This window comes from Eublepharis macularius, chromosome 4 (assembly GCF_028583425.1).
Source record: "Eublepharis macularius isolate TG4126 chromosome 4, MPM_Emac_v1.0, whole genome shotgun sequence".
NCBI classification, from domain to species: Eukaryota; Metazoa; Chordata; class Lepidosauria; order Squamata; family Eublepharidae; genus Eublepharis; species Eublepharis macularius.
This window is the reverse complement of record NC_072793.1, coordinates 14,609,930-14,637,225: the sequence shown is the minus strand read 5'-3', so window position 1 is coordinate 14,637,225 and position 27,296 is coordinate 14,609,930. Positions and strand designations below refer to the sequence as shown.

The window sequence follows — 27,296 nt, the reverse complement described above, 5'->3', positions numbered from 1 at the left end:
TAGACAGTGGATACCAGTGTTCCTAACTCCAAAAGAAAAGTCTCAAAACATAAGCATTTAAACTTCTTTAGAGAGCATAAGAACTGGATTCTGTGCATGTTCTGATTTTACCTCAGGGATATATTTGTTGAATTACCTCATGTGAAGTTAAGGCAAGCAATTGTAGGGCGGCAGCTGGAGGAGAAAAGAGGGATTCAGGGAATGCTGTGTTAAGATGGAACAGATTTGACCTTCTCTGGCAAGCAACATGAGAATCAAGAAAACATATTTTTGGATTGCAGTTGGAAAGATGAGCCAGTTTGCTGCAGATGAGTGGGGTGGAAGAGGAGAAGAGGGAAGAAGACAGGCAGAGAGCTTGTGAGCTAATAGGAGTAGGAGGGAATTCATATTGGATCTTGCACATTTTTTCCTTGCATTGCACAGAACTTTTAGTCAGAAGGGATAGGCATTGTTGTGACCATATCATAATATCAGTTTATTATATACTTCATCTCTTTTGTGAACCTTAATAACCAACTGTTGATTATGCAGTACCTTCAGAAATGGGTTTTTTTTAAAATTAATTATTGAATCCCTCACCGTAAATTCTATCTGATGTTTAGTGAAATAAGCGCTGTGAAACTGCAACCACATTATTTTTCAAAGAAAGAGAACGCTTTTATTTAGAGCATCCCAAAAGGATTGCCTCTTTTTTTCAAGGTAACTCAGGAATTCAGATGTATGGTTTGGATGTTTAATATTCAAGAAAGCTTTACAAATTCAAAAGTGTGCAGCAATTGGTGAAAAAGCATCCTGGAATTTGTCTTCTGTATTGTAAATGTAAAACAAATGTTTGATGTTCCTGCCATATTTAGTCTTATGAAATTGGACCCACTTGTTGTCGTCGTAGTCTTCAGTTGATCACAACAATAGGATATTTTGTTTATACATTGCGTGTAGATTGCAGTTCCTTCATTTTTTTTCTTAAAAAAATGCACAAAATACTTATTAAATACTCAGCCCATATTGTAATTAGGAAACAAGAAAGCCCTGTGGCTGTTGACATGCAGCCCATTCTACATTTGCCAGCTCAATCAACTCTGTTATTTTTTTAATTTTAATTTAATTTTATTTTATTTATACCCTGCCCTCCCCATGAATTATATGTTATAAACAATTATAAATTATAAACAAGGACAGTAACAGCAAAAAGCAATCAAACCCAGGAAGTTCAGTGACTATCTTGCCCCTTATGTAATAAGTTGTAGTATTCATTAACGTAAAATAAGAATTTAGAAGTCCAACATGAAACAGATGTTCTCTGCTAACAAACAAGTAAATACATCTTGAAATGTCTTTGTGTGTCAATTAAAAAGACTTAACTAACTTCAAGCAACTCCTGACATCATTGTTTAGGATATAACATAACACTTGTTTAAGTAGGTTATAACTAGCAGTTCTGAGCATTGTGTCTGAGCATTTGTCTAGGGCTGATTCAGCACACCTTGGATAATGCACTTCCAATCCTCTTTAGAGATCATTTGGAACTGAATTTTTCGAGTGTGAAACAAAAAATCCACTTCCAAACGATAGCGAAAGTGCATTGAAAGTGCATTATCCAACGTGTGCAGAATCAGCCACTAGCTAATACTGAGTCTGTTATAGATATAATTAATATATCAAGTGTAAATATTTTTGCTGATTCATGTTTCTAAAGAATGTAATGGGGGGAAATTTTCAGAACATGAAAATGACCAAAGTATCATTATGTCCTTAAAGAGTTGCATCTGGATTTATACGTGCTGTATTGTGTATTGCTTTTTAAATATATATATATATTGTTCTTTTTTCAAAGACCTCTGAGTGGCTTTTGTTTCTCCTCTGGTCCAAGGGAATAGATAGGACCAGATCCGCTTGATGTGATGACTGTAGAATCAATACACCTCAACATCTCACCAGGATTGCCAACTACATGCCTTGGTTACTTACATCTTTGGATACGTTATAGAAGTCCAGTTTTGTATTAGAGGGGTCCTGATCCTTGTTAAGCCTGAAGACCCTAACAATTTTGAAAGATGATAGTGAAGCTGCCACTGCAAAATGGAGGCACTTAAGTATTTTTGCTCCTCTGTATGTGGAGGAAATCTGCTATTTAAATCTACTTACATTAGGGGCATTTTCTCAGTCCCCTGCCCCATAAAGAATCATAGGATTGGAAGGGACATCTAGGGTCATCTAGTCCAACCTCCTGCACAATGCAGGAAATTTACAAATACCCCCCCCCCCGACTGCCCCAGTGACCCCTGCTCCATGCCCAGAAGATGGCAAAACACCTCCAGGATCCCTAGCCAAACTGGCCTGTGGAAGATTGTTACCTGACCCCAAGATGGCAATCGGCATTACCCTGGGCATGTAAGAAGGCCACGAGAACTAAGCACTGAAGTAACCCATTTTGCCCTCCCCCTTATGATCTGCCCAGGTTCACAGAATCAGCATTGCTGTCAGATGGCCATCTAGCCTCTGCTTAAAAGCCTCCAAAGAAGGAGAGCCCGCCACCACCTCCAGAGGAAGCCTGTTCCACTGAGGGACCGCTCTGTCAGGAAGTTCTTCCTAATGTTTAGCCGAAAGCTCTTTTGATTTAATTTCAAGCCATTGGTTCTAGTCCGACCCTCTAAGGCAGCAGAAAACAACTCTGCGCCATCCTCTATCACAGCCCTTCAATTACTTGAAGATAGTTATCATATCACCTCTCGGTTGTCTCCTCTACATTCCGAGCTTCTTCAACCTTTCCTCATAAAACTTGGTCTCCAGACCCCTCACCATTTTCATTGTCCTCCTCTGGACACGTTCCAGCTTGTCTATATCCTTCTTAAATTGTAGTGCCCAAAAGTGAACACAGTACTCTAGGTGAGGTCTAGCCAGAGCAGAGTAGAGCGATACCATCACTTCTCATGATCTGGACACTGTGCTTCTGTTGATACAGCCCAAAACTGCATTTGCCTTTTTAGCTACCATATCACACTGCTGACTCATGTTCAGCTTATGGTCTACTAAGACCCCTAGATCCTTTTCACACATAGTACTGCCAAGACAAGTTTCCCCCATCCTATAATTATGCATTTCATTTTTCCTTCCTAAATGCAGAACTTTGCATTTATCTCTGTTGAAATTCATTTTATTTGTTTTAGCCCAGTTTTCCAGCCTGTCAAGATCATCCTGTATCCTTACTCTGTTTTCGACCATATTTGCCACCCCTCCCAATTGAGTATCATCTGCAAATTTAATAAGCATTCCCTCTATTCCTTCATCCCAATCATTTATAAAAATGTTGAACAGAAGAGGTCCCAGGACTGATCCCTGAGGAACTCCACTTGTCACTCTTCTCCAAGAGGATGAGGAACCATTAACTAGCACTCTTTGGGTCAACCAGTTACAGATCCACCTAATAGTAATAGGATCCAAACCAACTTGTCGACAAGAATATTATATGGAACCTTATCAAAAGCCTTACTGAAATCAAGATAAAGTATGTCTGCAGCATTCCCCTGATCCAGCAAGGTAGTGACTTTCTCAAAAAAAGAGAGATAAGGTTAGTCTGACATGACTTGTTCTTGAGAAACCTGTGCTGGCTCTTAGTAATCACAGCCTTCTTTTCTAATGATCAAGGATTGACTGATGATTTGTTCTAAGACTTTCCAGGTATAGATGTCAAGCTAACAGGTCGGTAGTTACCTGGATCCTCCTTTTTCCCCTTCTTGAAGATGGTAACATTTGCCCGCCTCCAATCTTCTGGCATCTTGCCTGATCTCCAAGAATTCTCAAAAATAATGGACAGAAGCTCAGAAATTACATCTGCGTGTTCTTTTAGCATCCTTGGGTACAATTCATCTGGCCCTGAGGACTTAATTCCATTTAAAGAAACCAAGTGTTTACGTACTACCTCTATGCTGATGCTAGGCTATAACTCCCTTCCCCCATCATGTGTTCTGTTATTGCCATGTTGAGCACCATCTCCCTTGCAGGAGAAGACAGAGGATAAGTAGGAATTAAGCAGTTCTGCCCTCTTCATCACCTGTTACAATTTCACTTCCCTGTCCCTGCAATGGGCCTACCATGTCCTTGCTCTTTTTCTTATCAATCAATCAATTTTTTCTTATCAATCAATCCTTTTACCGTTTTAGTAACGCACTTCTCATTCCTGTTATGTCTGCAAAAGGCTATCTCCTTCAGTGCCCCACCCAATAAGATACTGGATGCCAGGAGTAAGAAGAGGGTTTGATTTATTTCATTGTTGCAACAGTGGGAGGGAACCAGGCCTTAGAAGCCAAAAATATTGTTTCCCTATAACCCTCCTCTAAAAAGCTCGGACAGCCCATCCTTTGCTGATGGGCTGTCCTAGCATTTCAGATACTGGTTTTATTTTCTATTAAAATATCAAAATGGTATAGTTAAGATCTTGCATTTAAGTTAGTCTTTTTATTAACTGCTATGCATAGCAGTCTTGAAAACAGATCCCCATGTTTCAAAGTTATCTGCAGAATAACACTTGGATCTGACCAGCTTTTCTGCATTTTCCCTCCTGTTCATATGTACCCATATAGGGTTGCCAGTATCCAGATGGGGCCTAGAGATTTCCCAGAATTATAACTATTATCCAGGATACATTGATGAGTTCTCCTGCAGAAAGCGGCAGCTTCAGTGGATGGCCTGTGTGACGAAATGGGCTTTTAAATGAAAGGTTTACTAAGGGCAAACCTTCCAGAAAGGGAAAGGGTAAAAATACAGGCTGAGGGGAGAATGATTGACAGGTTGCTCCTCCTCTCTATGATTGGCCAGTGAGAAGGTGACATTTGGTGCAGACAGGATTGTTGGTGGAGTTGTATTTGGGAGTCTGACAAGGAGGGTCAGACTAGTAACTCTCTGTGTGAGGAAAAAAAGGAAAAATTTGTCCTAACTGGGACAGCTTTAGGTTTAAAGAAGACGTTAGTTAAAGTACTCAAGTGTGAAAGCCAGCACTAATGTACACAAACAAGATAGAACTGGGGAGGGGGGTGTTGTTGGCAGAGGAAGTGTGTTGTGAAAGGAGAGTTTCCCATCAGCCAAGTGATCAGGGTTATATCTTTCGGTGAAGAATAATTCCTGCCCAATGTATAAAGAGGGGGGTGGCTCTGAAGAGGACCCTCAGTTTGGTGTAAAGAGTAAAGAGTGTTGTATTAAAGTCAGAACATCTAAGCTGTAAAGTGAAATCTATGAAGAAACCTTGTTAAAGTAACCTAAGCCTGAAACTACCAACCTCTCACTTTTAAGATCTGTAGCTACTGAAACTAAGCTTTAAGAAGATTATTGTGCCTAATGCTTGTGAAGTATTCTGTTCTACAATCAAAATTTACCTTAGCTTTACTTTTCCTGTCTACCTATGTATCAACCCTGCCTGTCTAATAAATCTGCTGTTTCCTTTTGAGATTTATTCAGCTTCAGGTGCCATTTCATTTGAAGAAGACCTGGGCTCTTGCCTCTTCCCTACCAAATATTTGGGCTGGGATATTAGCCAAAATTTTATATGTTTTAAAGTGTGGGACTAAAAGACCTTTAACTTGTACCCAGAGACACACTACCAGAGGCTGCCCAGCCACAGCAAGCAATCTTGACCATTTTGGAGGGAAAATCTGCCTCTCAGTGGGGGAGAGAGTGGGGCTTATGTCCTAGCCTCTATGGCATCACGTCCCTGCTGAACATGCTCCTCCTCAGGCTTCACTCCCAAATCTCTAGGAGTTTCACAGCCTGGAGCCCCATTATGTCCAGCATATCTTCTTCAGTGGTCAAAGGGGAGCCCTCTCCCTCTTCTTTTTGAGTGTTGAAAATCTGGCAAGATCCAGCCCTAAATTATTGCTGCCTTCAACAATACAGCTCGACTCTAGCACCAGCATGCAGTAAGTGGTCCTTGTGAATAAAAGGTTTTCTTCACTGCTGAATAAGAGGCTTTCTGATTTATCATTTTAAGCCAGACCTTCCTACAGCCTACTATGCCGAGGATGCTAATTCAGTAATAAAGCAGTAGAAATGTGTTGTTCCATAGCTACTAGTCCTTTCTTTTGCTAAATTGTTATGTATTTTCTAATTAATAGTTCTCAACAGTCACTTTGAAAGGTTTTCCCTGTATCTTTGAGAAGTCAATAACGTGCAGTACTTTTAATGTAGTTTAAAATGACAAAATATTGGACAAAATATTCTTTCTTCTTGAATTATGGAGACAGTAGATGACCCTGTGGAACTTTTATGCAAAGCGGTATTTATAAAGTTATGCTGTGGATTGCCATTAAGTAGGAAGCAACCAGGAGTCACTTCATAGAAAAATAGCTGGAGGAACTCATTAGCATAACTCATTAGCATAACTCATTAGCATATGCCACATCCCTTGCTATCACCAGAAGTGTGTCATTAGCATAACTTATTTGCATTGTGCCACAGCCCCTGACATCACCTATCCTGGCTGTTTTGGACCCAATCCTGGCCATTCAGGGCCAAAATTGGGCCCCAAATGGCAAAAGGGGGCTGGAAATGGCCGGAAAGGGGCCCAAAATGGTCAGGATCGGGCCACTTCTGAGTGGGAGAGTGATCCACCACCTGTCAGAGACCCGATCCAGGCCGTTTTGGCCCCAATCTAGGCTGAAACGGGCCCAAATGGCTGAGAGTCAGGTGGGCAGGGCCACCTGATATGTGACCTCTTTGGGGAACTGCCGGAACTGCGTTCCTGTGAGTTCCCCCTCAAAATAAGCCCTGGAAGCAACCCATAACATTTTGCATATTTGTGGGGGGGAGCAAGGTATCCACCGAATATCTGAAAAAACGTACTAGATTTTGCATGGGGAGTATTAAGGAAGGAGCAGTGATACAATTCTCAGTTGGGAATGTAGGAGTTTGCTTGGCTGGGTGTGGTCCCCCCTCCCTTCAAGGCAAGGGAGTAAAGAGGAGCTGTTAAGATTGTGTGAGGCTGCTGTAGTCTGACTGTTGACTGCCAGTAGAAATTTAGAGGCCTCTTTAAATGTAACATTGTCTTCCTCGCTCCTTACGAGAGCTTTGCAGGGGCCCTATTGACTTGACTTGACTTTGAAAACTTACATTAAAGCAATCACAGAAATCTTTTCCTCTTATTATTGAAAGGTTTAGATGTTGTTATGGGCCCATTGTGTTAATGGTGTAAATAAATGTTATTAAAATATTAATAAATGTTATTAAAATATGAAGTAAATAAAATAATTGTTTTGATTAAGACTTTCCTATATGTTGTTCTGCCTCCCTCTAGAGGGACATATAGGTATTTTAAACACTTCCCCAATCTGGATAGCCTTAATTTTGGAGATTTAAAGAGTCATTTACCGAAATGCTTATATTATGAATGGCATGAAAAACCCTACATAATGTGGGCCCATCTAGAAGACATCTTTCCATGTGTCTGAAGGAACTTAAAATACAAATTGAGCTGGGAGGTAAGCTTTTGTGGTATGGGGGAGTAAATGTAAAAAACCATGTTGTATATCTATAGAAATCTGAGAAAATATGGTTGTGTTCTTTGAGGAAGCAGAGGTGGCCAGCAAATTGAATTCTTTAATTGACCTTTAACTAGCTAAGTGACAGGAATTTAGGAAATTATTCCATAGTTATCTTTTAATTTAAGACCTTTGAGACATGGAGGTATAATACATTAGAGTACAGTTCCTACATGGAGGTATAATAAATTAGAGTACAGTTCCTACAGACTTCCATTCTTTTGCTGCTTTGCTATGAAATCACAGAGGTGTCCTCTTGGGGCTTCATTTATTTGCAGTTTTTTTTAAAAAGTCCTCGTAGACAAACAATGTTCCTCTCTGTCTAATATGCTATGAACCTGATGCATAACATGCCAGTACAAGTATCAAAGATAATGTTTTATACTTTTTAACCTTCACCTTATGATACCAAGAAAACGTCATGATGCAATGTCCCCCCCCCCCATGGGTCAGTAATGACTCGGTGCTTGCACAGGGGGACTACCTTTACCTTTTTTTTATGATGTCATACTTCATCCAGACTTATTTCATACAATCTGTTGTAGGAGCATGGCATCTAATGGAACGGCATTCCAATCTTTTCTGTTTTGCACAATATTTTTCTGCTTATGGGTTTTTAAAGCTGAAACGAATTTTCCAACAATGCTAGATTCCCTGTGCCTGTTACCACGTTCCTGCTGTTGTGCAATAGTTCTTGAATGTTTTGTCAGTGATGTTAGCCACTCAGTATGGGCATTTTGAAAGGTATCTTTCCCCTACTAATACGCATTTTGTTGTCAAGAAGCCAAGCTCTTGATTCCACGTTCTCACGCCCTGACCTTGGCTGGAGAAAGCTGCCAGATCTGGCTGTTCTCTTCCCCTCAAAAAATGTTTAATATTTATATTGTACTTTTTTTCTTTTAAAAATATCTAAAGGTGGATAACACAAGTGCTACATAATCAGTTTTTCCTCAGTGTCTCATCTTACCCTTTTGCTAGCTGCAGACCATCTATCTACTTTGAGAAGATACTTTGAGAAGAGTGGAACTAAGTAACAATAAATAGACAAGAATAAATACAAAGTTCACATCCAATACTCATAAATATACCAATTCATTTCTCAAATCCTGTCGCCAGGATGTATACTTCAACTCCCAGGCTCTTAAGTAGAGCTGGGCACAAATTGAATTACCACCCAAAAAAACACATGAACCAGGCCGGTTCGTGGTTCGCAAACCAGTGGTTCATGGAAGCTCGTTTCCACGAACTTCCACGAACTGGTCTACTGGTTCGATGGGTCGTATTTGAAGGGGCAGTTTAATTTCCCTGGGGAAATGGCCGTATAAACTTTTCCTGCTGCTTGCAAGCGGCAGGTCCCTTTAAACTAGCAGTGGGCAGGGGGGATCCCCCCCTCCGCCTGCCAGCTGATAGTTTAAAGGGACCTGCTGCGGCAGGGCCCTTTAAACTACCCAAACCCCAGCACCCACCCACCCCCACCCACCCAGCCCCACACTTACCTTGAGCTGCGGCCCGTGGCGTCCTCCCCCTCCTCCCACGAGGAGCAGGAAGGCAGTTAGATGCCATGCTCCTACAACAGATTGTATGAAATAAGTCTGGATGAGGTATGACATCATAAGGTGAAGGTTAAAAAGTATAAAACATTATCTTTGATACTTGTACTGGCATGTTATGCATCAGGTTCATAGCATACTAGACAGAGAGGTACAGTATTTGTCTACGAGGACTTTTTTTTTAAAAAAAAAACTGCAAATAAATGAAGCCCCGGTATTCTGAATGATTGTGAATTTTGAATGCTCTTGAAAAAGCCCATCTGAAACAGGAGTATAGCTTGCACCCTGTTGAGTGTTTTTTGGTGGCTGTGGATTCTCTTCTCTGTGAGACTTGGATGTCCTCTTGTGGATTCTTCCTCCTGGGAGGTGTCTGCCGCATTGGACCCCTCTGCTTGGCTGGATTTGCCCCTGAAAAGGAATAAAAAAGACTTTCATACTCTTAGAACAAGTTCTTATGGACAATATTAATGATAGACTTACCTGTTGACTCCATGTCTCCACTTTGATGAAATAAGTACTTACAGTCTGGGAGTAAAAGTATACTTCCTGGCGACAGGATTTGAGAAGTGAATTGGTATATTTATGAGTATTGGATGTGAACTTTGTATTTATTCTTGTCTATTTATTGTTATTTATTACTGATTGAGCACCCCTTGTACTTTATATACATGAAATATAACTTTCTAAAATTATAACTTTGTTGTATGGTGCACCTTTAAGAACTTAAGGTCTGTGGACTGTTACCGTGGCAGGTCCTTGTCCTTTTCTTGGTTCTATACTCTGTGGTGCCCCTCTTTTGCTCTCGCTAATTGCAGGATAGCTGACATCCGGAGGGGTAAAATTGTGCTACTTACTCTGAGGATACCAATCATGGGACTTCCCCTCACGAGCAGGCCCTCATGACAATGCTAGCACCATATCTACCTGAGCAACACAGTCACAAGACCCCAACACTTTAGCGTTATCATCAAGGGCTCATCCAATTGCACATCTTCTGATGAGATGTATACTATTATGGGCCGACCCTGTAAGGGTGTGTGGAAACGGCCTATATGCTAGCAATGTCTTTCTGCTGTTTTCTTCAGCTAAACTAGACAGTATCTACAAAAGAAAATAGACGTACACAATTCAGATATTTAAAATGAAAGCTCTCAAACAAATATTTGGGGGAGGGGCATTTCAGTCTCCTTGGATATTTAGTAAAAACTAAAGAGAGATTTCGCCTGCAACCCTCCCCCCGCAAAACCCTGGATTTAAATAAAAGACCATTGCATGGTCTGACTCTGAAAAAATAGATTCTAAAGCTCCCAATATAGCACAATAATCACTTTCATCTTGAAAAATCACAAGTACAATTTAGGCACATGGCTAAACATTGGTAACTAGCTGAAACAGAACCGCACAGCAGCAAGCTATAGTAAGCAATCCTATGCAACGTTAGACTAGAGTAACTCTGCAAAGGATTGCGTTGTTAGTTCCCCATGCAGTTCAGTTTCAAGTGTACCTATGCAAACCTCCAAGAAGAGGATTTGTCATCCAAAGTTACTACTGCTAGTGCCATTTTGTGCAAGGTTTTTGTAATGCGGGATTTGAGACTCATGGTTCCATTTTAACTCTGCACCCAAGAGTGTGGTTAAAAGTAGACATGGGTGTTTGAAACAGACAGCCACCTTCTCCTGCCACTCGCCAGTGGCAGGAGAATGGGGCTAACACTTTCACACACCCCGTACTGCCTTCAGCCAATCAGCTGAACTCAGCGTGGGGTGTTTGAAACAGACAGCCCCCCTTGCCTGCCGCTTGCAGGCGGCAGGAGAACAGGGCTGTCAGTTTCACACACCTTGTGTGGGAATTAATGGATCGGCAGCACCAGCCTGTCTGGCTTCACAAATCGCTCACAACTCTCACAAACTGGGCAAAAAAGTCGTGGAGTTCATGGAAAACGAGGCCCCACGAACCATGTTTTCATGAACTATGAAATGGCCTGGTTCGTGCATTTTTTTTATTCGTATTACAATTCGTGCTCACCTTTAGTTAAGAGCGATGGGACTCTAATCTGGAGAACCAGGTTTGATTTCTCACTCCTCTGCTTTAAGTCAGCTGGGTGACCCTGGGTCAGTCACAGCTTCTTGGAGCTCTCTCAGCTCCACTTACCTCACAGAGTGACTGTTGTACGAATAATAATGACATACATTGTAAACTGCTTTGAGTGGATGTTAAGTTTTATCCTTGTTTAGTTGTCCTGAAGAGCAGTATATAAATCGAATGTTGTTGTTGTTATATATACAAGGAAGAAAGTGCATCAGTATTCTATTCCTCCTTTTTCAGGACCCTAGAAGCAAGCACAAGTTCAAAATCCACACATATGGAAGCCCAACATTTTGTGACCATTGTGGGTCATTACTTTATGGACTTATACATCAAGGGATGAAATGTGACAGTAAGTAAGTTTTTCAAATATTTTTAAAACAAGACATAAAAATCAATAAAAGCATTAGTTAGTGGCCTTTCATATGTCAGTAAAATATTTTTCACTTACTGTTAATTACAAGTATTATTTTCCATTTCAAATAACTTAGTATTTGAACACATCAGATTTAATAATGTAAATTTGTAGCTCCTTTTCTAGCACAGCATTTGCTATAGATACAAGTCAGTAGAAGCTTACTGGAAGTCAGAACTACCCTATTCAATCAGCAGTTGAGCATAAAACATTGCGGTAAAGCCCGTAACATTTTTTAAAAATGCAGTAAATGTACTTTGTGAGCTCACTGTCTTCTTCAGTATTGCCTGTCTAGACATTTTTCCATCTTTATTACTTCTCAGCTTTATTTTGATTACATCCAAACTTCGCAAGGGTATCAGGACCCCGTATCATGTTGTCAGTCTATCACATGGTATGCCCCTCTCCATTACATTGACATCAAGAAACAGTTTCTGGCATCTTCTTGTGTGGGATTCTTCCACACGTCCAGTTCCTGGATCAACTTCTGCTTCTAAGGAACCAAAACAGCCACTGTTTTGAGGGGAGTATTGTACAGCCCTGGTAATGTGATCGACCTGTTCCTCTTGATAGAATGTTTTCTAGATTCTGTACGGCTCTTGAACTATCTAGTCAGCAACCATGTTTCTCTCAAATTTGTGTAAAAAAAAATGTCACCCGCTTCCCATTCAGTTGTAGGATTTCCTCCTTCATTGTCCTTTCAGGCTACTTACAGGACAGTAACTTTATTATCTTTTTTTCTGCCAATGTAGCCAGTTGTTCCTAAGAATGCTAACTAATGTGACCCTCAGTGTTAGTTATTACAGTGCTTGGGCTTTGGTCTCGGATATAACTATGTACCATGATCTGCAACTCTGAATTAGGAATCAGATGCAAAGCTAGTCGTGCACACATAAAAGATTATGAAAATGGCTGTCAGAATGTGCACAAAATTTGTTTCTCCTATGCTGTTTTGAGTTGCACTCCTCCTCAAAAGCTATAAAAATAGTAGTCAACTATGACTAATTAGGTGATTTCCCAATTATTTAGGGGTTCCTTTGAAGCCTGTTTATCATGTCCAAAGAGAAGGTAACTTCAGTTATTTAAGGTGGAAGATGAGTGAGGAACTCCCAGTCCAGGCCAAAATGGGCCCAAAATGGCCGAGAGTCAGGTGACTGGAGCCTCCTGACATGTGACCTCTTTGGGGAACTGCCGGATCTGTGTTCCGGCACGTTCCCCCTCGAAATGAGCCCTGTATAGAATACTATCATTCAGTTTGCCCTGAATGTGCTACCTACTAAAATATGTACATCCCAGGATTTATCTCCCTAATATGTGGACTACATTCTGGCTGCCCAGGACACCAAAGTCAAAATTCAGACTTTTGAAAATCATCAGATTTCCCAGTTACCTTTGAGAAAAGCAGTGCTGCTTCATCTGGGAGTAATCTTAAGTGCTAGACAACAAAAGGCCTGGCATTGGAGACAGAGAGAGAGAAGTGAAACTGCGACCTCTTCTACAGCTACAGTCCATCAGAATTTGTTGTTCTGGATCTGACTCAGCCCACCCCTCCTTAGTCAGAAGAATTTTATTAGCTTAGACAAAAATAACTTTAACATGGAAGCTCCTTCATTCCTCTCACAATCTCTTTCACATTTCCCTGTCTCTTGAAACAGGAAGTGTTAGTCTAAACTGTAGGCTCTAGTATATCTTAGGAATGATCTTGAGTCTGATTAAGGAGTGAATGAAGAGAGTTTATTCAGGAACTACAACTTTGATAAAAAGGAGAGAAACAGAATAGATACTAACTACCTCAGTAAAAAGAGAGGAGGGACTTCCGGGAAGAAGCAGGAAGCAGCCTAAGAATATCAATCTGGAGACATGCAAGGACAGAAGAGTGGAAGAAAGAGATATCTTATTTGCTATCTATTAAACTGTCAGATTTTCTGCCCCTTCCAGGTATTCTGTGTCTTCTGCCTTCTCTGTAAACAAGTAACGAAGAGGGTGCAAACACAGGAGTAGGCACAAAGTTTTAACAGTTAGAAAATATCAAAAACGTTCTATTGGAGTAATAACACTCTCAGTAATAACACTCCATTCCAGCTTGTTCTACCTGGAAGAAAGAGGATTTACTTTAGTTACTTTAAAGAAAGACATTTTTATTCATTTGGTTGAACTTACCACTACTGGATTCAACTCTCTCCCTTGGACGTCTTCCTTTGGGACATTTTCATTGTATCGGTGTACTTACCTGGTTTGGTGCACTGATATATTAACTTTATGTATATGCCTTTACAAGTGTTTGACTGTCTTTCACTGTATTTCTGAGAGTGTTATTACTCCAACAGAACGTTTTTGATATTTTCTAACCGTTAATGCTTTGTGCCTACTCCTGTGTTCGCACCCTTTTCGTTGCTACTATTAGAGTAGGTTCCTCTCCTTTTTTGTTGAGTTCTCTGTACACAAGACATTGTATTTCCAACATAAACAACATCATCCAACACATGATATGTGGAGCAACTTATAAGGAAGTCCAATTTTTTCCCCTTTTACATGAGTGTAATAAATCCTACTTGAGGGTTTTGAATGGCCATGGTCAAGACACTAAAGGAGACAATAAAAATACAAAGAGAGTCATCAAGATTTGTGTAAGGGCACTGTAAATGGCACCTTGATAGAAGACCGCAACTGGCACCCAGGATCGTACTAAAAGATGTGGAGCGCAGCTGCCTCAGGCATTTGCACAAGGACTTTACTTACAAAATCCAGAAAGAAAATGTAACATTCAAGCACTGATTCAGCCTTTTACAACTTGAAATTTTTTTCTGTGCTCACAGTATCTCTTGTGAGAATTGTTTTTATGGAGCCTTAATAAATATCTGAGTGGGACACTAGGTGCTAGATAAAATTACTATAGAACTCACATTCAGCCCTTGGGCTGCAATTTGGCCATCCTTGCTCTTAGGCCTTATGGCCCATTTCTTGTTACATTTCCTGTTGGTCAACAGAGTTACCAAATGTAGATTATTAAAGGCCTGCAATTTTCATTCTGTGTACCTAAGAGGATAGCATTTGGTTCTTTTCAATACAGTATTTTATCAGTCTTCTTAGGATGGACAAAGCTGTGTCAAATAAGTATTCTATAATTATTTGAAATTATGTAAGCCACCTTGAACTCTTGGGAGAAAGGCAGGGTATAAATATTTCAATAAAATAAGCAGGCAGTATTATAGAGCAGAGGGAAATTTTCAGCACCTCTGGGACAGCAGATGAAGGTAGTACGGCAGAACAAACATGGAAGATTGTATTTGGCAATACACAAAAACAGGAAATGTTAGACAGTGGGCATGTGTGATGGGAGGCACCCCAAGAAGGCTGGCAGTATTACAGAATCCATAAATGCAGAGTCTCTTAAAGTAGTAAAGTAGTGAAATGAAGCATTGCTCTTGCCTATATGTGAAGCCCTCTTCAACAGTACAGTGACTGGTGAAAATGCAATACATAGACACTTACAGGGAAATCCCTTACCAGTAGTTTCTAAACATCATTCGTGTTTATATTCAGGTTGTATTCAGTAACACTATTAAATAATAGGGCTGTTTGGTTCAGATTTTGATTAGTTAACATCTGAATCCACATCACTACATCTTAGTCCTTACCGGATTATGTATTTCACATTCATGTAAGCAACTATATCTGATGACCTTTCTATGCTCTTTCTCTTCATCATTGACCTCCTTCATCCCTTTTGTTAGTACTGGCTTAGTCAGTTATATTATGTTATTTCCTGTTTCTCTTATCCTCTCTGAGAATCTTCTCTTCAGTGGCTTATTAATTTGAACTGTATCATAACTAGATATGGGCATAAACAGGAAAAAAAACGAACATGGTGTTCATTGCCATCCACAAACAGCGAACACTGATGAACATGATCCTGTCACGAACATGTTCGTTGTTTGTGGGGGCCAGTAGGCTCTCCTCCAGCCATCAAGATCCCTACTGCACCACTCTCAGAAACCCTACCTGAGCAGGCAGCAGGAAAGGTACCAATAATAAATAATAGCTTGGCCCCAGAGCCTGGCAGCAGCCCTGGAACCTGAAGGGGTAGATCCCTACCACATCACTCCCAGAAACCTTACCTGAGCAGGCAGCAGGAAAGGTACCAGTAATAAATAATAGCTTGGCCCAGAGCCTGGCAGCAGCCCTGGAACTTGAGGAGGTAGATCCCTATCCCACCACACACAAAGACAATTCAAGCTCCAATGCACTCTCCCTGTCTCTCTACCTGAAAGCCAGAGCTGGGAGCCCCCCTCCCCCTGGTCTTTTCCTCTTGTAACAAATTTGGAGCTCCAGTCCACACTTGGAAGGAAGACCTGCCTATCAAGCTAAACTGGGCTTAGATTGGGGTTACCAGGGCAACAGCAGGAGCTTAGACAGAGTTCAGACAATCCCTGCCTGAGTTGCCATGGGAATTGATTGCAGGTGCCAGATTGTCTGGCTTGACGAACAGCATTGAAAGAGGCTTGCAATGACCACCTGTTCATTTAGAATGGGGCCTCACAAACAGCTTGTTTGCAAACAGCAGATTGGGCTGTTCGTGGCTTTTTAAAGTTCGTATTGCTGTTCGTGCCCATCCCTAATCATAATTTACACTTATATCTAAGCTACTTTCTAATGACCTTTCCCTGTGCTGAAGAATTTTAGTATTTTCATCCCTTTCACTAATGTTGACATCGTCAATCGTGCTATTGTCATTTTCTGTTTTTCTTGCCCTGTCTGAGAATTCCCTACACAGTTGTTTAACCATTCATTTAAGCTTTATCATAATTTGCATGGAATTATGGTCTTCAGTCCAGAAAATCTTCTTTTCAACTTCTTTTGCCTTTTCAGTGCCACTAGGATTTTTCCTGTTGGTTTCATCGGTTGGACTTTCTCTTTGGCCCTGAGTCAGACTGCATCTTACAGGCTATAAATGAAGTAAATAATGAATCTCTTCTCCAGTGTTTTCTTTTTTAACAGACAACACCTGGGGTTTCAAGTTTCACCAGAGGTGTGGAGAGAAAGGGCTACTGAATGTTTTTCATTTGGGCAGGATTTTTTTTTTTTTGCACAAAATAACTTAGGTGCAGAGAATTTTTTGCATACTTTATAAATAAAAAGTATTTTCATGTATGCCCTATGGACTGTGAGCTCACAGGTTTTTCTTAGCCACCTAAAGAGATGTGAGATGGATGGACCTGCCTCTCACCGTAACGGGCAATAGGAAATTTCTGCGTTCCTTGAGATTTCAGCCATTACCAATACAATGCCTAACTGTTTCTTTTCTGATCTGCAGCCTGTGATATGAATGTTCACAAACAATGTGTAATAAATGTCCCAAGTCTTTGTGGCATGGATCACACAGAAAAAAGGGGGAGGATCTATTTGAAGGCGGAAGTCTCTGCTGACAAGCTACAAGTCACAGGTAAGAAAGCGGCTTAGAAGTAGCAAGACTCATTTTGGATATGTTCTTGGCTTTGTAAAACAATTGGTCAGTTTCATTTGTGTGAGTAATTTATGACAGATCAGATTATATGTTTGGCAAAGACAAGCCATTATTTAGTATAAAAATAATGCGTGTATGTTAATTACTAGGTAATATTGGCTCGGAGCAACATCATTTTACTTTGGAATTTTAATATATTTTCATGTATTCAGTGTTTCAGTCTTACTGGTTAAAAGCATAAAAATGAAGCTTGGACGTGAAATACTCTTGCACTCCACCTATCCATATACCACATGCCAAGCAGCCATTTCCTCTTCCACTTGTATCTAATATTCACTGCTTAAATGGATAGGGTGAAATGCTCTTGGAGCATTTAAAATGTAACAGAAAATACTTATTTTGCAGCATTTCCAGATGATTTTGCAATATGATTTGTTCACTGTGAATAACCACATTAAGGAAAGAACAGCAGTGTACCCGTAGCCTGATTTATTTTGGTTGCCTTTGTATTTTAGTTTCCTATGTATTAATTGATTGAACCGGTCTTTCTTGCTTTGTAAAGACTATCCTGGTGATTCTTCTCTACTTTATGGGTTATCTGCTGCCACTATTTTTTTTAACAGAAAAATCTAAGCTACCTTAAGACCAGAACTAATTTTGCCCAGAATTGTTTGTATATATCAGGCAATACTTAGCCTCAGGATGTATCTGATGCTTTGCAACTCTAATAACTGAAAACAAGCATGTTTGAGATGCTGTTATACAAAAGAAAGCTGCAGGCTAACTAGGGAAAAATAGGCATGAGCAGGGCCAGATAAAGTTCCCTTTTGTCTGTAAAGCACTAATAATGTTATGGGATATCATTTTTGCCTTGTTCCTGCTGTATACACATAAGTATTCAGACTCCGTTCTGTAGCATAACATGGAGGGGGGGGGGACCATTAATCCCAATTAAGCAGAAAGGGATAGAAAGATTTAAAGGTCTATTTAACAGAGTCAAACTGACTGTGTTGTTACAATCAAAAATGTTTTGTGTTTAAATATATGGAATGTAAATGATTTAGTGTATGAAATCAACTAGCATTAATGTTTAATAGCACTGGCTTAGATCTTGATTCAGTGGCTATAGTGGGGAGGTGTAAGGGAATGAGATTGCCCTAGAAACATTGAGCTGGAAGGGACCCCAAAGGTCAGCTAGTCCAACTCCTGCACAGTGCAGGAAATTCACAGCTTCCCCACTGCAGACCACTGCTCTATGTTCAGAGGAAAGCAAAAAACCTCCAGGATCACTGGCCAGTCTGGCCTGAATAAAAATTCCTTCCTGACTCCAAAGTAACAATCAATGTTACTCCAGGCATATAAATCAGGATGGGTAGCTGTGTAAGTCTGTCTGTAGCAGTAGAAAAGAGCAAGAGTCCAATAGCACTTACAAGGTTAACAAAATTTGTGGTAGGGTATGAATTTTCATGAGTCATAGCTCACAAAAAGTGTCTGAAGAAGTGAGCTGTGACTCTCAAAAGCTCATACCCTACCACAAATTTTGTTAGTCTTATAGGTGCTACTGCACTCCTGCTCTTTCCTGAGCATATAAGGAAGGGCCATGAGAGCCGAGCACTGGCTCATCCCCTTCAGCCCTCCCTCTCCCAATCTGCCGAAATTCATACTGAGTCATAGAATCAGGATTACTGTCAGGTCGCCATCTAGCCTCTTCTTAAAAACCTCCAAAGAAGAGTCCACCACCTCTCAAGGAAGCCTGTTCCACTGAGGAACTGCTCCAAATGTCAGGAGGTTCTTCCTAATGTTTAGCCAAAAATGCTTTTGGCCTGTACATGGGCAAAATCAACAGCAGCCCGTACACGGGCTTTCTCTGTGATGGCCCCTACCCTACGGAACGGCCTGCCCAAGGAGATCAGGAGAGCTCCCACCCTCCTGGCTTTCCACAAACAATGCAAAACTGGTGTATTGTCGAAGGCTTTCACGGCCGGAGAACGGTGGTTGTTGTGGGTTTTCTGGGCTGTATTGCCGTGGTCTTGGCATTGTAGTTCCTGACGTTTCGCCAGCAGCTGTGGCTGGCATCTTCAGAGGTGTAGCACCAAAAGACAGAGATCTCTCAGTGTCACAGCCCGGAAAACCCACAACAACCAATGCAAAACTGAATTATTCAAAAAGGCCTTTTTCTCAGCTAAGAGGGTGGTATTGTAGGAAAGGGATCCCAGATGTTTTGCTAATGAATTAGAAACCATAGATTTCACCATTATGTTGCCTTACATATTAGCTGTTGCTTTAAATATCCTACCTGTGCTCTAAGTCCTAGAATTGATTATGTTCTGTTTCAGCAATTCCTCAACCCCCTACTCGATCCTTGCTAATACTATATCTTTGTAAACTTATATTCTTTTACCCCATGACATAGTTTATGGAAATGTTCTTGACACTGTATGGAAATGCCTGCCCTTGTCCTTGCCACTAATTGTACTAATCTCACACTATGTAATCCGCCTTGAGTCTCAGTGAGAAAGGCGGAATATAAATAACATAAATAAATAATAAATACATCCTTTTAACCCATTGGTTCTGGTCTGACCCTCTGGGGCAACAGAAAACAACTGTGCTCCATCCTCTATGTGACAGCCCTTCAAATACTTGAAGAGGGCTATCCTATCACTTCTCAGTCGCCTCTTCTCCAGGCTAAACATAACCAGCTCTTTCAGCTTTTCTGGAGACCCCTCACTGTCTTTGTTGCCCTCCTTTGGACACGTTCCAGCTTTTCAACATCCTTCTTAAACTGAGGTGCTGCAAACTAAACATAATACTCCAAGTGAGACCAAAGCATAGTGGAGTAAAGTGATACCATCACTTCAAGTGATTTGGATGCTATACTTCTATTCATACCACCCAAAATCACATTTGCCTTTTTTAGCTGCCACATCACACTACTGACTCAGGTTCAGTGTATGATCTACTAAGACCCCTAGATCCTTTTCACATGTACTACTGTCAAGACAATTCTTCCCCTGTCCTATAATTATGCCTTTGATTTTTCCTGTCGAAATGCAGAACTTGACAGTTCCTCTATGGTCTTTAGTGCAGTCACACATCGGGACTGCGCTTGCACAGGCCAGCCACTCGGAACAGGATTTTCCCCAGTTTATTAAGGGGGGCAACCTCCCCCGCAACCACTCCGAGCCAGTTCTTCGCGCCAAAATGGCCCTGTGATCAGAGAGGACGTCCTCCTTCTTCTCCAGTTTGTTTTTTGCCGCCACAAAGAACAAATGTCTCCAAAGCTTTCTCTTTCGATATTAGATTTGGCTTGTTTCTTAACTTGTATGTATTTAGTAGTTAGTTTACAGTTAGTGTTAGTTGTTAGTGTGAGTTAAAGTTCATTTTCATTGTTTAAAAAAGAAGAAGAGTGTACAGAGATTGGGGATCGGCGAGTGGTGAATTTTTTCCTATACCAGTTATTCCTTTCAGTTTAACTTTCAGTTTAACAGTTTAGCGTCCAACGCAATTGAGATGATTTGATGGGAGGGGTCTTCTGTTGTAAAAATCCATTTGGACAAGTTTCTTACAAATCAGATCTTGGAAGCTAAGCAGGGTCGGCCTTGGTTAGTAATTGGATGGGAGACCACCAAGGAAGACCAAAGTTGCTAGGCAGAAGTGGGCAATGAGAAACCATATCGGTTAGTTTCTTGCCTTGAAAGCCATGGCAGGGGTTGCCATAAGTCAGCTAGGACTTGATGGTGACACTTTCTACCACCACCAGACAGGTTGATCAATGACCAAAAGTTTTCTCTCACTGTCAAATAGTTTACAACTACTTGCGGTTAGGTATTCCTCCCGGAATGCACAACAATCACTCAGCGCTGTATTGTTATAGTCTCAGCAAAAGCCACAATTTCTGATGAGTCTGAAATCCGTTTTGTTCAGAGGCTGTAACTGGGCCATTTCAGGGCAAAAATGTACCAAATTAACATTACCCATGAAGAAGGCCACTGTTTCCATCTTCCCTTCTGCATTGCTGTTCTAAGAGCCAAGCTACAAGTGATGCCTTACACAGGTTGGACACTTGTCAGCTTCCCTCAAGTTTTGATAGGAAACGTTGGCATCCTGGTATTGTAGCTGTAATGGAGAGCCAAGATGTAAAACCAGGACGCCTACATTTCCCATCAAAACTTGAGGGAAGCTGACAAGTGTCCAACCTGTGTCAGGCGTCACTTGTAGCTTGGCTCTAAGGCTCAGCCCAGTGCCTGCATCTCCTGCTACTCTGGTTACCACTGGGATAGCTTGTTGCACTTGCACAGCCCCAGGGAAATGGCTCTTTAGCGACTGACCACCTCCCTTCCCTTGGTGCCCATTTCAACTAGCATTTAAATGGTGGAGGTATATGTAGTGTGGAAAATAACTACCAGCATTTACAATAGTAAATAATTTATTAAAAGGAAAAAAGTCCAAACGCATACTATGCCTGCACAACAACAGATTGAGTAGAGTACAAAAGAAAGGTGCAAACATGCAGTTCCCCTATTCCTCATTCAATACATCCCCTAGCTGATCTTGTTGTAAGATAGGCTCCTTAACAGAGAAGTTATACTTTGGAGTCTTGGTCCAGGCAGCCAGCCATTTGTCTGTCCCACGTGGCAATGGCAGCCATCAAGACAGAGCCCAGGTGTGAGAGATCCCTCCTGCAGATGAAATCAGCCAAAATGGAGCTGCCAGTTTGACCCATCTCCTTACGCGCCAAAGAATATTCTCTCTTCTGTTTTCCCAACCACTAGTGGGTCACAGAATCCTTTCCTGAAATAGCTAAGGTGTGAGCCGGCCATTTCACTGCACCCTGCCAAGATAGCCAATTGGCTTGAGCAGTGCTTGGGAGCAACTGACTCCCTCCCCACTGCTGCCTGACCTCTGTTAGGAGAGGGGAGAGTTGTTAAAAATAAATGTAGAGATTTTGCCAAGCCAAACCCTGAAGTATAAAGGTATTTCTCCACTTCTGTCTATAATCCAGGATGTGTGTTGTATGTTGTTTTGAATACTCCACATTCTCTGCAGGACTCAACATTGTAAACAATCAATGGAATGTAATCAAAACCATTATATTTGGGAAAACTGAAATTAAGGATTAGCTTTCTGAAAGTTGTACTGCATCTGTTCTTAAATTCTTATATAAATATTATACTTTGAGATAATGTGTTAAAAATGAAGTACTGCTTATTTTTAGTGAGATTCATATCTATTATACTCCAGTATTAGAGTATCTGAAAGCAGTTTCTGTTAAGTGTTACATATAACAATGTTTATAGTAAAAGCATTTAAATGTTTATAGTTGAGCAAGTTTTATTTTGGCACATTCCTCCAAATTTACATATTGAAGAAGAATTATTTAAAATACTTTTCTTTTGGAATAGTTGCCAAAATGTTTTAAGTATCTGCTCACCTGCCGATCATAGACTGTTACCTAGGAGCTGGGGAAGGTACACATGTGTGACCTTTTCACACGTACGAGATCTTTTCACACGTATGAGATCTTAAGTCTTAGTGCCAACTTGATGTGGGAATATGAAAGAAAGGGAGTGGAAACTTTAACACAACTAGATATGATCTTTTTTGGATACAAGGTATAGATAGGCGAAAGAAAGGAAGGCAGATTTCAAAATGCACTTAAATATGATTTGGGGGGCGTAGTGGAAATCCAATCAAATACACAAATCTAAGAATCCAATAGAGAGCAGTTTAAGAAGTGCCTGGTGGAAGTGATCCCTGTTAAGCCAAATGTGTCCACTCATAGGTAGTTCAAGCAGAACTCACTGATGGAGGTTTGAGTCATGTCCATGTCCCCAAGAAAGAGGCAGAAAAAGAGTAAGGCAAAGGAATGAGGGTGTTGTGGGTACATGAACAAGAGGGAGAGGTTGGAATGAAGAGATGGAAATGAGAGGAGAAAAGGCATAGAGGAGAAAAGGCACAGAATGGGCTTCTAAAACTTAGCCAAGTGAGACTAGGAAGCAGAGGGAAGCAGCTACGAAGACCAGGAGTGAAAGGAGAAAATGGGGGGGGGAGTAGATTTCTAGCAAAGGTGGAAAGAATCTGTGGTTTGGGGCTCCAAGCAAGTACAGAAGAATGAATGAGGGGGAGAAACTAAGCTATGAGGGCAAGGATGGCTGAAAGAGAGCAAAAGAGAAAGGCAGAGAAGGAAGATAATAGATTAAGAAAAAGAAAGAACCATATATTACCTCATCTATAGCATGAGTGTTGTCAAAAGTCATAGGGGTAAGAAAGCTGAACCCAAAGCCACAGTAGCAGAGGAGCCGCCTTGGGGTGGAACAGAACTGACTGAATCTGTCAGTAGTGGAGGAACAGCCCAGGGGAAAACTGAGCCTAAAATTCCATCTAAAAGGGAATCTTTATGATTTTCATAGTACATGAGTTACTCCAAGGGGTATGCTAATGGGGCAGGAGAGAATGTTTTCCTCTTGATTAAGAACCTAATTAGGTTACCAGGCAGAACTATACTGTAAAGAATATTCTTGAGGGGAATGGAATGTAAGATTATTGTCCCACAAGCATTGGTCTTCCATTTTGACCTAGGTTTGGGAAGATCTTGTGGAGTCACAAGACACGCCCTTGATTAAGGACTGGTTAGGTGTATGGTTGAAAAAAAATCATTACAATTTTGCATCTAGATGTGACATTGTGGCATCTTCTTCTGTGGTGGTGGTAGGAAATGCCATCAAGTTGTAGCCAACTTCACAGAATCACAGCGTTGGAAGGGGCCATACAGACTTTCTAGTCCAACCCCCTGCCCAATGCAGGATGAGCCTAAAGCATCCCTAACAAATATTCATCCAGCCTCTTCTTGAAAACTGCCAGTGAAGGGGAGCTCACCACCTCCCTAGGCAGCTGATTCCACCTTTGAACTACTCTGACCATGAAAAAGTTTTTCCTAATATCCAGCCGGTACTTTTCTGCATGTAATTTAAGCCCGTTGCTTCGAGTCCTATCCTCTGCTGCCAACTCCCTGCCCTCCTCCAAATGACAGCCTTTCAAATACTTAAAGAGAGCAATCATGCCCCCCCCTCAATCTCCTCTTCTTCAGACCCCTGATCATTCTCGTCACTCTCTTCTGCACCCTCTCCATTTTGTCCACATCCTTTCTGAAGTGAGGCCTCCAGAACTGCACACAGTACTCTAGGGTGCAGCCTGACCAAGGCAGTATAGAGAGGGACTACAACCTCCTGCGATTTCGATGCAATGGCCCTTTTGATACAACCTGAGACTGAGTTTGCCTTTTTCGCCACTGCATCACACTGAGTGCTCATATTTAGTTTACAGTCTACTCTTACCCCAAGATCTCTTTCGCATACACTACTACTCAAATTGTTACTATTCCTTCCACCAATTTCCACTCCACCATCTAGATCTAATCCAGCCTTCCTTATGATATGTTCTGCGTATAGGTTGAGCAGATTGGGAGATAAAATATATCCTTGTCTAGTACCTTTACCAGTTGGAAAACATTCTGTTTCCCATATTGTGTCCTGACAGTAGCCTCTTGCCCAGAGTACAGGTTGTATACCAACACAATCAGCTGTTGTGGCACACCCATTTCTTTTAACATCATGATCCACACAGTCTAATACCACATCGTCTATGCCACAATCAGCTCTGGTCTTGTTTTAGCAAAGAAAATAGAACTACTCCTTGTGAGGCACATAAAATAAAATCATGTGATTTATTGAGCAAGTCCCTCAATACCTTTATTTGGTCGTCATTTACTTTTATTTGGTTATCTTTTTCAGAGTCAATATTGGCATCTTGTTGATTGTGTTTTATTTTCAGGTTCTGTTTTAAAACTTTGAAATGCAGTTTCCATTCGTTCTTAATCTACATTGTATTGACTTCCACTTGGAGCCAAGAGCAAGGGTTGATGAATGTGAAAGTAATGTTGCTTTTCCTCTAGTTATTTTTTTAGCTTTTCTTTTTTGCTGATCCTAGCGCTTAACTTTGTGCTACACAGTAAAGAATTCTGTAGGAGCCTGAATCAGACTTCCACTTGCTTTTTAAAACATTCTGCCATGCAAAAATAATAATAAGCTAACTTTGCCAGATGCCCTGAAGCAAGAGAGAGGTAGTTATGTTGGGATTTTAATCTTTGGGTTGACAGGAGTAGAATAGAAAACTGACAAAGTGTCATACAGCGTTGATTTTTGAATAGATGGTTGCCCTACCCCTGTTCTGTTTTCCTTGTCTCCTTCTATTCCATCTCCCTCCTCCCATCTGCTAGAGTAGCTGTGCAAAATGGCTGTTCTCTCTGTTCTGTTCCTAATGAGGTACCAGCTCTTCAGGATTGGGCAGTGTGTGTGTGTAAAAGAGAGAAGTGGCGTGTTCAGCTATCATACTACATGCTAACAAGGATCAGCATTAGAGAGGCAACACAACTAGGATCTTTGGAAAGGTATCTATACTCTGGGGCTTCACCGATGCATTTGTTGCATATCAAAATATACAGCTGTTTTCTCCCCTCAAAAGTATTTATTTACAATATGTATACAGTTACGACGACAAAATCTAAATGTAGAGATATAACCTACCAATTAAATTTTTAAAAAATGTTCTTTCTACCTGTCAATTTAGCCAAGAGAAAAGAGGACTTTGCCTCTCTCTTAAAACTTTATCTGGAATTACGTTAATTAGTAAATGGCTAAACTTTAGTATAATCATCCATTTAAGTGCATTAATGCATCCAAGTTAGAGATGGGCATGAACCGAAATATGAACCAAAGTTCGTGACGAACGAGGCCGGTTCATGATTTGCAGTTCGTCAGAGCCCATGTCTGACAAACTGCCATGAACGTTAGGCTGGTTCGTTTGGTTTGTTTTTTGGTTCATCACTGCAGACAGCCTGGCGCCAATCAATCAGTTTCCTAGGCAACAGGGGATGGACTTCCTGCAGACCTTCTGCTGACCCAGAAGTGGCCTTCTCCTGGCCCAGAAGTGACGATTTGCTGACCTGGATGTGACATTTTCACAAACCAAACAAACCAGTTCGTGAACCGGGGCAGGTTCGTGAAAGTTCGTGGTTTGTTAAATGCAACAAACCATGAACCACACAGTTCGTTTTTTTCCCGTTTCATGCTCATCTCTAATCCAAGTATATAAATAGATTAAAAGTCCTCCACGAAGCTAGTTTACTTTTAATACCAGCCATTACTATCCTGAAATTATTTTTTGAAAGGTCAGAAGTGTTCTGGCCAAGTTTAACTCATAGGTATTTAATTAGTTTACTATTACTTTTCATGTTCATAATCCAGAGTTTTTTTAGAGGGGGGGGGGTCAGAATATTCAAATCTGTATTGAAGAAAAGGACTTCAGTTTTGTCCAAATTTTGTATATCCTACAACATTACTGTAAGCATTTATAATAATCCTTTCTGAATTTCTACGAGAGCTTTCTATTTCTGACAAAACATGGAATAGCTTTACAATGAGATGAATATTTTCCATGGAAGCTACTGGGTGGACCTAAAACCAGTCACTATCTGTCAGCATTACTTACTTCACAAAGTGGTAGTTGTGAGGATAAAATGGAAGAGTGGATAATGATATTGTAAGTCAATTTGGTCATCCATTGTGGAGCAAAGTGAGGTATTGTGATGGACAGTGCCAAGTCTGTCCCTGCTTTCATATGTGTCAATCTCCTTTATACCCTGGTTTTCTGGAGAAACAGCCAATCAGGCTCATCCAAACCTTTGGAAGGAGATGGGAGGGGGAAGAGCAGGAAAAAAAAAGATGTCCAGTGGGTGCTAGAGGGCCAGATTAGAAGTGATGGCATTCCTGGGTCCAACCGAGGAAAATTACCGCCATTTGAAAGCCTAATGTAGGTGATATAAAAATACTGCAAAGGTTCTGACCCACAGCATAGTGGAACCAAGTTCTGTTGTTCCCTCCCCGCAGCTTTCCTAGTGCTGAAACAACTGTTTTGGCACTTGAAAAAGTGTAGGGGGCAACAAGAGTTTCTGCTTTGATGGTGTGGACAGTAGTCCTTGGTTAATCCCAAAATTAATACATGCTACCATCATGAGGACAAAACTGTTTTAGTGCCCATTCCTACAACCCCAATTTGTCACAGGTATAGGTATCTAAATCATTAAGCAAAAGGGAGGAAAACAACTGAACCTAATACTTATTAATATTAATAGTTAACATTAATAGTTTTATTTATTTATTTATTTATTTATTTATGTTATTTATATTCTGCCTTTC

At 40.8% G+C, this 27,296-nt stretch overlaps 1 protein-coding gene across 1 annotated transcript in view; it reads left to right on the top strand.

Annotated features, from left to right (window-relative positions):
* The window catches only part of PRKCA (protein kinase C alpha), a 333,406-nt gene that overhangs the window by 223,095 nt on the left and 83,015 nt on the right, over positions 1-27,296 (top strand). Inside the window, exons 4-5 of the mRNA XM_054976872.1 lie at positions 11,402-11,513; positions 16,891-17,019. Of these exons, the coding sequence (XP_054832847.1) occupies positions 11,402-11,513; positions 16,891-17,019 (241 nt within the window). The remainder of the gene's footprint in view (positions 1-11,401; positions 11,514-16,890; positions 17,020-27,296) is intronic.